The sequence below is a fragment of the Poecilia latipinna genome, unplaced genomic scaffold, assembly GCF_001443285.1.
Source record: "Poecilia latipinna isolate Pla-1442-1.1 unplaced genomic scaffold, P_latipinna-1.0 Scaffold682, whole genome shotgun sequence".
In the NCBI taxonomy this organism is placed as follows: Eukaryota; Metazoa; Chordata; class Actinopteri; order Cyprinodontiformes; family Poeciliidae; genus Poecilia; species Poecilia latipinna.
Genome location: NW_015113298.1, coordinates 84196 through 96264, shown reverse-complemented (window position 1 = coordinate 96264; position 12069 = coordinate 84196). Strand labels below are relative to the sequence as shown.

At 37.4% G+C, this 12069-nt stretch overlaps 1 protein-coding gene across 6 annotated transcripts; it reads left to right on the top strand.

Moving 5' to 3' along the window:
- The first annotated feature begins 268 nt into the window (after positions 1-268).
- arfip2b (ADP-ribosylation factor interacting protein 2b) lies at positions 269-11988 on the top strand. 6 transcript variants are annotated; one of them, XM_015044581.1, is made up of 10 exons: positions 269-571; positions 2739-2849; positions 6336-6392; positions 7865-7973; positions 8326-8382; positions 10001-10116; positions 10280-10501; positions 10611-10768; positions 11373-11547; positions 11684-11988. In XM_015044581.1, exons 2-10 carry the CDS (start codon positions 2751-2753, stop codon positions 11837-11839), a joined length of 1149 nt encoding a protein of 382 aa, XP_014900067.1. In that variant the 5' UTR covers positions 269-571; positions 2739-2750; the 3' UTR covers positions 11840-11988. The 6 variants fall into 6 exon arrangements, with proteins under 6 accessions (XP_014900067.1, XP_014900068.1, XP_014900070.1 ...); XM_015044582.1 differs by having other exon boundaries at positions 270-571; positions 6336-6368; XM_015044584.1 differs by lacking the exon at positions 6336-6392 and having other exon boundaries at positions 270-571.
- Positions 11989-12069: the final 81 nt, after the last annotated feature.

The window sequence follows — 12069 nt, the reverse complement described above, 5'->3', positions numbered from 1 at the left end:
AGGAGGAGGCTACATTGAAGAGCTGACGAGACAGAGATCAGAGTAAGTTTTGTGCTTCAAAAAAAAACTTCTAATGGCTTTTAGTTTGACTAAACCTTTTAAGAGACTAAATAAACTCTCATATTCTCTGATGTTAATAATATGTAAGAAAAAAAAAGTTTTTTCTTCGTGACATTCATTACTTTTTAGTTATCAATTATTTGTGAAAACCACGGCTTATGTTGAATTTTGGGACATTGTGTCGGAGTACTTCATCCTGTCGTAAATAGACATTCTTTGTCTTGAAGCACGTCGTCAGTTCCGTAAAGCGTTTCCCTTGGCTTCACACACCAGGGTTATTTACGTAGTCCTACTGTACACGGATCGTAGAGTTAACCATTACCTTGAAATGTGTTTCCGGTATTCTTAAGCAGGAGTTTTTCTCTGTCTTTTCCCATAAGGACAGACAGTTTGCAGGACATTCAGCTCTGAATCTCGCAGGAAACGGGATGCATTGCAGCTAGCTTGCTATTAGCTTTCGCGTTAGCTTTGCGAAGAGCGCTGTATCAACGAAGGGACCAGGCACACCATCGTAAGTCAAACTGTCTGAAAATGACATGCCAGTATTTTAGCCATTTTTAATATATGCAGCTGTATAATTCTTATGCACACAAGCTCACATGTTGAACAGATATTTCTTGGGATTTAGGTTGTTTTCTCTGACCACTTTAGCCAGCTTCTCAGTAACAGCTGCATACGTGATGTTCAACTGAAAACGTGGCTTTTAAAGAAAAAACTTAAATGTCACTCACAGATTCCTATCAATCAATCAATCAATCAATCAATCAAGCTGTTGTTGTCTCGTTGTTCTTATTGTTATGTGCATATTGAAATAGGATTGACACTTTTCTATGCGAATGAGGGTGAGAACCTTTGCACCTGTTCTGCTGCATCTGCCAGGACTCAGTAATGCTTGCCATGCTTCAGTTCCCATCCTAGTTCCCACTTTCTACCGGACTTATGTTTTAAGGGATTTTGAGTGCAACAGTTGAGCTCACATGTAAATGTATTTATTATTATTTTTTTAATAATGTAAAGAGTTGTAGATCTGGTTTTAACCCACGTCTACGACAGTTTTTTTTTTTTTAATGTTTTTCTTTCTTAACATCTGATTATCTTGAGTCCCAGCTTATCTAATTCACGGATTCATTCAGGCATTCATTTAACTCATTTATAAATGCATCTATGCAAACCAATAGGCCATAGATTCATATCGGCAGTTATCTCTTAACGTTCCTAGTGTGCATATTGTTTTAATAGATATAGTTCTGTAGTTGATATGTAAAGTCAACAGACCTTGTCCATATCTAAGTGAGTCCTTGCTGTGGAAAAGCCTGTTAAGTGAAGTCAGAGGCAGTGTAAACAAGCAGGTTACAATTCCTTCAGTAGTGTTTTATCTGTACTTCCAGGCTGCTCCGGTGGAGCCGTTTTTAGTGAGTGGTCAAACTTGTGGAAACCTGTTAAACATGCGGCAATTCATTGGAAGCTGAATACACAACACACACACACATACACACACACAAATAATGCTTTTTCTGATATTTGATGACAAACATGAAAATAATCTGGCATCCTGATGTTTGAAAACCCCACACACTAACATGGTTCGGACTGTCGTCTTTGCATTATGAACTAGTTTTCCACTGCTCCTTTGATGACTCGATCTTCTTAAATGCTTTGTCAAAATATAATTGGAAGCAATTTTTGTGTACCAAACTGCACAGACGCTCTACCGATTGTAATTGTTGTAATCTAATAGTCTATTTCAAACCATGTAAGTTTTATTTAACAGAAAGTTAAAATAAGTACTTAACAAATCAAGAATTTTCCAAATAAATCTATATTTCTAAAGCTGCACTTGGCATGATGCGTGCAAAGAAATAAAGCCATATGTTAATATATAACATGGAATGATACAGAAAAGTAAAGCATGAAAAAAGGAGGCACAGAAAATAGTTTCCTTTAACAGTTGATTCTTCTTCCCTCAGCAAAAGCTCCCACATTGATATGTGTTGTCTTTGTGACATGAAAATAGTGTCATTCTTTCATCATTAAAAAATCAGACTGACCTGTAACCAGTCAGCACTGATGAAGCAGAAGATCTGCAAAATTCTGGGTTAGTAGTAGGACACAAGTTATTTAGAAATATCCTGTAACAGTTTCTATTGGCATTTGCTTGGATTTCTCATACGGCTCCTCTTCAGTCTTGATGTTTTCTAGATCAACTAAAGAAAAACTAAAAATAGATACACTGCTACTGGGTGTCCAGCAGTATCTTTTGCTGAGTATTTGGTCATGCTTTCATGTGTAATATATAAATCCAAATGAGTTTGATCTCTTAAGATAACTTGAGAATGTTGACATAAACCTTTCCCTTTTTTGTCAAAGCTGTTTTTTCTGGGGGCAGTAAGTGCTGGTAACCCAAGCATGATTGAGTTTTAGAGTAAGAGTGGCCACTTCACTTGAGCAGATCATTGCCTCTTTGTCTGTGTGCATATAGAGGAGGTGGGGGGCTGTAATAGGTGTGTTGTTTTTATTCTGAGCAGCAGCCTTGCTCTTTGAAATCCACCTCCGCTGTTAGTGGTAATTATATTCCCATCTGCTTCATTGATTTGGCTGTTTTAACTAAGTTCTGCGGTCTATCCTCTTCCAGGCTGCGGTTAGGCCTTTTAATTCCCTTTCCTCTTTTTGTCTTGCAGACAGAGTGCATTATGACGGACAGTGTTATGAGTAAAGCAGCCACAATGGAGATTCCTATTAACAGTAATGGCGACACGGGGGCATTAGCAGAAGACGACAGCCTTGAACAGGTGGGTGACACTTGGCTGACAATGTTCATGTGACATTTTGAAATGGCACTGCAGAGCCAACAAAACCCAATTTGTAACCTCTTACTCAAAATACAGCAAACACAACACAGTTTGTATGTGCAGGACTTGCTTAATATTTTATGTACTGCCTGGTTATTTTTTGGATGTTGTTTTATATGGTATAAATTAATTGCTCTCATGGACTGTCCTGATAAGGGAATGTTGTTTTTAGTTTTTCCAACACAAGTTATAAAGGGGAGTGGTCTAGATTTTGACATTCCCAGATGTGAAGACTTCGTTGCTGCGGTTCTTGCGTAAAGCTCATGTGTAGAGCAACTAAAACGCATCCAAACTTCAGCTGAGGAAGTCAACAAACACTGAGCACACAAAAACACAACTTCAGTTGTCGTTCTAAGCATTCTGTCAACATTTGAAAAGTCACTTTAACTTATTTTGATTTAAGTTTAGCTCTCATTACATGCTATCATTGTTTATTGAACTTATTTTTTTTCATTATTTGTAGTTGTAAAGGTTTTTTTTGGTTTTTTTTTCCTGTCAGGATTATGGATTTGGGTTATGTTCCCAGCTGTCACATGATTAGCTGAGTGGGATTGTTCTGTTCATGCCATTCACCCCACAATCTGTGAAAACATGTACCAAAACGTCTCCTCTTAGAAGCTGCAAGTTACTTTGCAGTCATCTAGTTATGTTTTCGTCCCCCCACTCTTTTATTTGTTTACTCATTTCAGTTTTATTATCATTTCAGATACTGAACATATATTGTTGACTTGTATTTCTGACTTTTGTTTTTCTGTCCACATAGCTTTGTGTTGTACTGGACAGCTTGCTTGTCCACAGGAGAGGGAGATCAGGTATTGGAAATCAGGCGCTGTAGTCCAGCTGTCTCCTTGGAAACCCTTTGCTCTTTCACACAACTCTTGTAAGCTTGTGTATAGGATTACACTTTCGTCTCTGGTGTGTTTAAGGAGCCAATTCTGTTACAGAAGGCTTCTCGTCTATTCTGATATCAAACCTTTATCTTATTATTGAATATGTTTTCAGAAGACCAGAAGGGGCTTCATTTATTTTGACAGCTTTCTTTAAAGATGTACACTGTATGTTTCTCAGAAAACACCCCACAATCCTTTTACTTTTGCTATTGAATGATTTTCTTACATTCTGATATCTTTACCTACTGCACAGCTTACCACATTAATACAGCTGGAACAAAAACCTTTGTAGGAAAAGACGTCACTTTTGAGGTCTCGGACTGGAAAAGGGTTGTTGATTTTCCGACATCCTTAGGAACGCCTTGTTGGGCAAACAGAACAAAGATCCTGGAGGAAGCTTTTACAGTTATTTATTATTTGCTCACCAAATTGTATGCCTGCGCTCAAGTTGTAAAAGGGTTCCTGCTTCCAATAGTAAGTCAAATATTCAACAGGTTTGGGTTGCCAGCTCATTCTCATGTGTTTATTTAAGAGAGGTGTTCAACTGTTCTGTCTGTTGAGCAGCTGTCATAGCAACCATGCAATTTGAAACTAGCAGGGTTTTGTCCTTGGGTGACAGCTCTCTAGAATCAGATTGGTAACTGCCGTGTGTGAAGCTGAAGCAGCCTGTGTCGGTCATGCACAGAAACATTAAGATTGGCAGAATAGAGAGCAGCAATTGGTTTCAGATGGTGCATGTGTCAGAACAGGGGTGGTGACTGTCAGCTTGATGGAGAAAGGGCTGACACTCAAGGAGCTCCCTGGCTAACATGGGAAGCAGCCTTTTATTGGTCAGTTCTGTTGCTTGGACAGTGATGAACAATATGTTAGCTAATAGATGAGTCACTGAAGAGTTTCTCCTCTTTATGCTTTGTCATTTTTATTTATTTCGAGCAAACACCGCACTGCAAATGTGCAATGAGAAAGCCATGTCTGTCAGTTTTCACCCACGTTGAGCAGATGCCGCAACATTGGTTAGTGCTGTAAAATAAAATACAAAGTTCTTGTTTTGCTTCTTAAAATGGTTGCATTCTGCAAGAGAAATCAAATGTTTTCAAAAGTATTTGTCAGGTACTGCAGCTGTGTTATTTCTATTATCTGTTCAAATAACAGCACATTTTTGATTACTGATTTTTTAAAGCACCGACCTGCTGAAATAGATTTTAGCTTATTATGGTTACCAGTGGTAAAATAAATATTTTTTTGGAGAAATGGAAAACATGAATTGATAAAACATACATTAGTATAAGAGAAGAGTGATTTCTCCAAAACTTCCTGGACTTGTAGTGTTATCTCTATCTCTCTGTTGCACTGAAAAAAACTGAAAAACTCTAAATAAAACCCAACTGAAAATAATGACACTCATCATTTACTCCTTTACAAGACTGATAATTTCTCACCATCTTGTTCTTTTTTTGTTTTGAAGTGGACCATATCCTGAGATATTTGACATTCTTCAAAAAAAGATTATTTCAAAAATAATCACATTTGAAGGGGACTGTTAATCTTTTTATGGCATAGTTCACCCGTTGAAGGTTAGTTGAAAGTTTCTGTCACTAAAGAAATATCTCTTGTTAGGGTAGAGTCTCTGGATGAAAAAGCTGTTTAATAAAAAAAAAAAAAAGCCTGGTTCATAGGATTTTCCTAACGTTTTAAAACATAGACATTTTTATGACAGAGGTCATAGCCATCAACACGATTAGTGTGGTTGGGATTAGGGCTTCAAAATGTATTATTGCATTACCAGGGTGTGCAAGATTAATATAGCAAAGAGATGTATCCAGTTGATCATTTTATCTCAAGTGTCAAATGTATTCATAAATAATATAGTATATTGGATAAAGACTCACTTATTCCACACCTGTGATAGATAATAGTTCCTAATCACACAGAGAGTACTGGAGACATTATGTCAGACAGAGAGGCATAAGGTTGATGTAAATCCAACTTAACTGACATAATCATGTGCAGCTGTATATTTTCATATTGTTGTGCATCCCTAGTTAGGACTAGCTATGAATTCTCACACAATGCTGCGGTGCTGTGGATGAAGCCCGTGTCTCAGGGGGATGTGAGGAGAAAATCAGTTACCGTCCACAGTCGTGCCTGTTATGTTAATCACTCTAAATGTTTTTTTTATTTTGTTTTGTTTGAATGTTTGTCATTTGTTGTGTATCTATAAGTTTTATTCCCACATTTGTGTTTGTTTTTCATTTAATTTGCCGTGATGAAATAATTGTGAAATCGGTCTTATTGCATATCAGCTCATGCTTTAAAATCAGCGAGCCAAACAATGAGTGAGTGACGGTGTCCTTCCTCGCTAGTCTGCATCTTGCGTCATCACTCCTGTCTGTGGCCGTTACAGTAACCTTTTGTTGTACATGTCGTCTCATCCTTTGAGTTATGAGTTTTTAATTTTGTCTCTCCTTCTGTTATTTTTTTAAAACTTGTTGTTGTGTTTGTCGACCCCACCCCCCACCCTTCCATCTCTGTGCAGGCTGCAAAGCTGCAGTGGAGCTTAGATGAGAAGGTAGGGAGCTCCAGAGGCACCAGGGTGAGCAGGCCATTCGTGCATTTGGGTTTGTGGTGTCGGTGTTGTTCTGTTCAGTGGGTTGTTTTCTCTCTCTCTCTCCCCGTCATATCAGGCTCTAATGGGAAACGTATGTGCTGTGTTTCATACTAACAGTTGCTAGGAGTCTGTTAAATGTTTCGGGGTGTCCGTCCGACTGACTCGCATTAACAAACAGCTTCTAGTTAACTCAAAGTTATTTAATCTGGATTGTTTAGAATGTGCTCATTTGACCTACTTTCTGTGTGCTTTTTGGTGATGCCTGTGGGCAATTATTTTTTATTTATTTATTTATTTTTTTTTAAATCTCTTGCAGGTTAGCATTGACAAGCAGAATATATAGTATTATTCTTCTAAACATTGTGTTCTACCAAATCTGTGTTTTTATGTTTGTTTCACTCCACTTCCATTCTGATGTCATTCCTTTTATTGTTTGAAATGTGTTTTTAAGGTAAGGAGGAACTTTCTGGGGTTAGAGCTCTGTCTTCACAAATTGAAAATTATGTTAAATGTACTTGGTATGTTTCACTTCAAACGGTAAAATGCCCCCCCCCACCCTCTTTTATTTTCACTTCCTGTCATTAGTCTTAATCATACTTTTTGTATTTGTCTACTAAAAGGAAATGGCTTCCGCAATCCGGAGCTATTTTCTGCATTTTTCCTTATAAAAACAAACTGTAGGAAAAGGCTTTCATTTGTCTTATCGGAGTCTCATAATGTTTCATCAGCGTCTCCCCGCTGTGGTGCTGAACACGACACTCTGCCCTGCATGTTTTAGATGTTTACCTTGTTTAAGACACCTGATGCAGAGGATTGCAGTTCAACAAAAGCCTGTTAATCAGCCATCATCAGAGGTGTGCTGAAGCAGTGAGACTTCTAAAACATTCAAGGTGGTGCGCCTTGTGGGCAAGGGTTGAAAAATACTGATATACATTGTAAAAAAATAAATAAAAAAAATCTTTCATCACATGTAGCTATATTAGCAAATTAGTAAACCAGCTTGTTGCTTTTCAGAAACAGTGTCAGTCTTAAAATAAAATAATTTTAAGGTTGTTATAAACCACATCTACTGAAATATTTATAGTAGTAGTTATCATTGTGTTGAAGTAAAATAAGAGGATTTATTTGAGTAAATTCATGTCAGTCTGGTGTTTTGCCTGAAAGTGAATATGTCCATAACAAATGTTTCTTTCACCTTGTACTTTAATAAATAATACCAACTGGTAAAGTGAAATATGTTAAAATGAACACATATTTGACCAGCACTATTGTGTTTTAAGCCTTTTCTTCCCTTTGGCTTCTTACCATAGTATTATTTGTCCCAGTCGAGGATAGACTTTTACTGTTTTATGTCCAGCAATGTAATATTAACACTGAAGTTATAATGCCTATATGTCCATACCCAACCCCAGTGCTCAACATGTTTGTTGTTATTCTATTCCTGTTGTGGTTATCAGGATCTACAGCAGGTGATGGTATCAGGTCCCAATCTCAACGAGACGAGCATTGTTTCTGGAGGTTATGGAGGAGCAGCTGAGGGGATCATTCCCACCGGCTCCATTAAAGGTACTGCTTCAGTCCTTCTTGAGTTGGGCTTCCTTATGTGTCCAAGCCGGTATTCCTTGTGAAATATGTTATTTTTGTATTTTCCAATAACTTATGTTTAAAATTGAGATATGAGATTAAATCACAATAGTAAGGAATTGGTAAAATAAAATAAAAAAAACTAACTAATGGGCTTAGTTTTAAGAACATTATCCTTAAGCTCATTGTTAAAAATATTGATCACGATCACCACTTGACTCCTGGTGTTCACCAATGAGGAATTTGCTATTTGACTACAATTTTTTACAAACATGCCACTATTTTTTTTATTTTGGTGTGATATCATTTATTGTTATTTATTTCTTTTTCTCAGGCCCTGCTGTGTGCTACAATCCTGAGTTTAACAAAAGGATCCCTGTTACAGGATTTGGTGGCCTAGATTTAATTATTACTTGTAATCAAGAGCTTCTTTCCAAAATGTAACCTAAAAAATATGACATTTAGGAGTTTGTAGAGGTTATGAACAAATTTCCAATGCTTTCTTTGAAATGGATCAAATTTAAGGTGTATTTCATTTTATTTTATTTCTGTATATATTTCCAATCTTTCTCTCATGAAAAATTACTCATTTTGGAAATATGCTCTCTTTACGGTGTGGGTGATCTGTTTTAAACTGTTGGGGGATGTTCCTGTTCTGCACTTCTGCCTTACTGGAGATGGAGGTTAATAAAGGCATTCTTACCTGCTTTCTTCTTTTTCTGAGTTTCTAAAGGTGAATGGTACAGGATACTTTAACAGAAAAATAAAACGATAAACACACAAGTTCGGATTTTAACCTGACTTGGCTTTTGTCCATTTCAAAGAAAACGGGACGCATGAGGGGAGATGCAAACAATCATGTCAATATGTAGATAATTTAACCAACTGTTTGTTCTTAACCTGTGTTTCACGACTTGCCACGTCCTTCGAGTTAAGGCTATGAAATGAAACCAAAGTGTTTCCGTTAGGTGACCTTACGGCTTTTTGACTCTTCATGAAAGCTTTAATCAGCTTTCATGAAGAGTTCGCAGCTAAAGCAACGCAACCTACGCTATCATATAAAATGTAAAAATATCGACAAAAGTAATATTGTATTTATTTTTTGTCATATTCAGTTATTGCTAATTATCCAGGTCTTCATCCTGTTTTGTATAGCCTTAACTCAGTCTTCCACATATTTGCTCACGTCTGCATTGTTCACCGACTGTTATGCAATAGATGTTGTCTTTTTATCTTTGTTCTTCTGGCTGCTGCTTGTCCTTCACTTTCTTTTCAAATTTGCCTCCTACACGTACACTTGCTGTCTTCTACATGTGGTGCCATAATTTTTTTTCTCCTTTCTGGCTTTTATTTTATGTTGCCTTCTTTTTGCCTCGCAGTGTTCGTACCTCCAGACATTTTTCACATTGTCACATAATGACCAAAAACATAAGTGTATTTTATCAGATTTTAGAAACATTTTATGAGGGAGTTTAATGTTTTTGTTTCAAACTTTTCCGTAAAGTCTGAATAGTGGGGCTTGCATTTGTATTTATCAACTACCAACAACCAAGTTCTTATTTTTTTTTTTTTTAGTACCACTTTGGTGAAGTCTCTCTATCAGCTTTACTTATTTAGAGACTGAGTTTAATACCATTTTTGGCAGCTTTACTCTCCTTGGAGAAAAGCCAAACAGCATAATCCTGCCACCACCGTGCATCACCATGGGGATTGTGTGTACAGTTACATGTGCAGTTTTAATTATTTAGATAGTTGCCACTATAAAGGTCTTGTGGAATTTATCTGTTCATCTGCTTAAAGATCATCATCATATTACTGTTTTCTTTGCTCCTAATTCATTCAGTCATTTAGGGGCTGGTTGTGGGTATCTTTAATCGTTTTCAAATGCTTCTTGCATCGAGGAGTCAGAGATGTCTGCTTAGGCATATATTACCTGAGATCGAGCTCATCTTCTTGAAAGTTTAGCTTATGTCTGTTGTTTACTATCCGTGTCTACTTGTATGTTTCAGGTCCCAACATGCAACACAGCACCAGCAGCAGCTCGATGACGGCAGAAGAGGCAACGCGTGGTGTGGCTGTGGAAAAATATGAAGCAGTGAAGAAATGGGGTTTAAACACCTATAAGGTATCTGAAAGGCTGTTTTCATAAATGAGAGGGACGGCGATGTTGTGCTAATGACAAAATATCAGGCTTTCCAAACCAAGACTGCCTCATTTGTCTTTACAAACAGTCACTGAACGAACTGAATTGTGTTATTCATGTCTTTCTGTGGCTTCTTTTGTTTCAGTGTACGAAGCAAATGATCTCAGAGCGTTTTGGTCGCGGCTCTCGGACTGTGGATCTGGAGCTGGAGGCTCAGATAGAGGTTCTGAGGGACACCAAAAGGAAATATGAAAATGTGCTGCGGTTGGCCAAAGCGCTGACCAATCATTTTTACAACATGGTGCAGACACAACACGCATTGGGTGACACGTTTGCTGATCTCAGTCAGAAATCTCCAGAGCTACGAGTGAGTCCTCCAAAAATGAGCATTCTACATGTTGAACTGTTCTTGAATGTTTTAATGGAAAATTGGATTCATTTAGAAAACAATGAGGAACTCGCTTCATTCTTTACAGGATGAGTTTGGCTACAATGCAGAGACCCAGAAACTACTGTGTAAGAATGGGGAGACTTTACTTGGTGCCATTAACTTCTTTGTATCCAGCATTAACACGTTAGTCAATAAGACAATGGAGGACACTCTGTGGACAATCAGGATGTATGAAAATGCGAGGTAAGCAGATTTAAAAAGGCACATTCAAAAACAATACATCTTCATCTCTGGATGAAGATGAATTTAAAATGTTTTTTCAGTTAATGGATCTGTAGAAAAATGCTTCTATCAATTTGATAAACTTGAAAAACAACTTTTTACAGATCTTTGTTGAAAAACCAAAATAAAAGCTAGTTTGAGACAGTTGCCAATAAATGTGCTGCTTCTGACGAACTATTAAAACATTATACTTTTTCCCCCTTTTTTCGTTCTCATTAAAAATGGCACTCTCAATTACTTAAAATTAACTTTTCATTACTGAAAGATACAAATATGGTTTCATTATGTACATATTGTTAATATTTTTTAGTGTATATATACATTATCTATGAATTTGCTTGCAAACTTGCAGTATTAAGAAAGCCTGTCAGTGATTAACTGAATAACATGCAGTTGCTGCCACCCAGTGGGAGGAGAGTAATAAAACAGTTTACATATGAAGTATTGTTGTACTGGAAGTAAATGTTTGCTGTACAAGAATGTTTAGCTTTTCTCTGAATATTTGAATATCCTTTTCTGATTCTAAATATCTGTACATTCTCTGTTTCATTTTGTGTGTGCTCAGACTGGAGTTTGATGCCTACCGGTCAGACCTTGAGGAGCTGAGTTTGGGTCCCAGAGATGCAGTGACCATGGCTCGTATAGATGCTGCACAAGAGCAGTACCAAGTTCATAAGGAAAAGTATGAACGCCTTCGCTCAGATGTTATCATTAAGCTCAAATTTCTGGAGGAAAATAAGGTTAGTCTGTGTTGTGGGTCTAAATCGTTGTTGTTTTCTAAATGCTAAAAAGTTGGCACGCTGTGTTTGTTTTTTTTTGTGATCTGAGCAAACCAAACCTAAACCTGCATATGATTTTCCTTTTCCCCTCCATCAGGTGAAGGTAATGCATAAGCAGCTCCTTCTCTTCCATAATGCCATCTCAGCGTACTTTGCTGGCAATCAGCAGCAGCTAGAGCAAACGCTGAAGCAGTTTAACATAAAGTTGAGGCCCCCAGGGGCCGACAAGCCTTCCTGGTTAGAAGAGCAGTGAGAGGCCCTGCAGGAATCCTTGCAGCCTTCGTCTCAACCACCTACACCTGTTACCTTTTAAATCACCCAGCTTGCAGAGGACCACTACAGAAGGAAACAAACTGAGATAAACTGGTGGATGAAGATGCTGAGATCTTTTTTTTTTTTTTTTTTTTTTTTTTTTTTAGGGGGGGGTTTTTTTTTTTTAAATTTAATGGAGGAAAAAAAAAAGGGGCCGTTTTAAAAAAAGGG

Coding starts and splice junctions, on each gene's coding strand:
- arfip2b (XM_015044581.1), top strand. CDS start 2,751: ATGACGGACAGTGTTATGAGTAAAGCAGCCACAATGGAGATTCCTATT. Junction 8,383..10,000: donor GATCCCTGTTACAGGATTTG/GTGGCCTAGATT, acceptor TGTATGTTTCAG/GTCCCAACATGCAACACAGC. Junction 10,502..10,610: donor AGAAATCTCCAGAGCTACGA/GTGAGTCCTCCA, acceptor CATTCTTTACAG/GATGAGTTTGGCTACAATGC.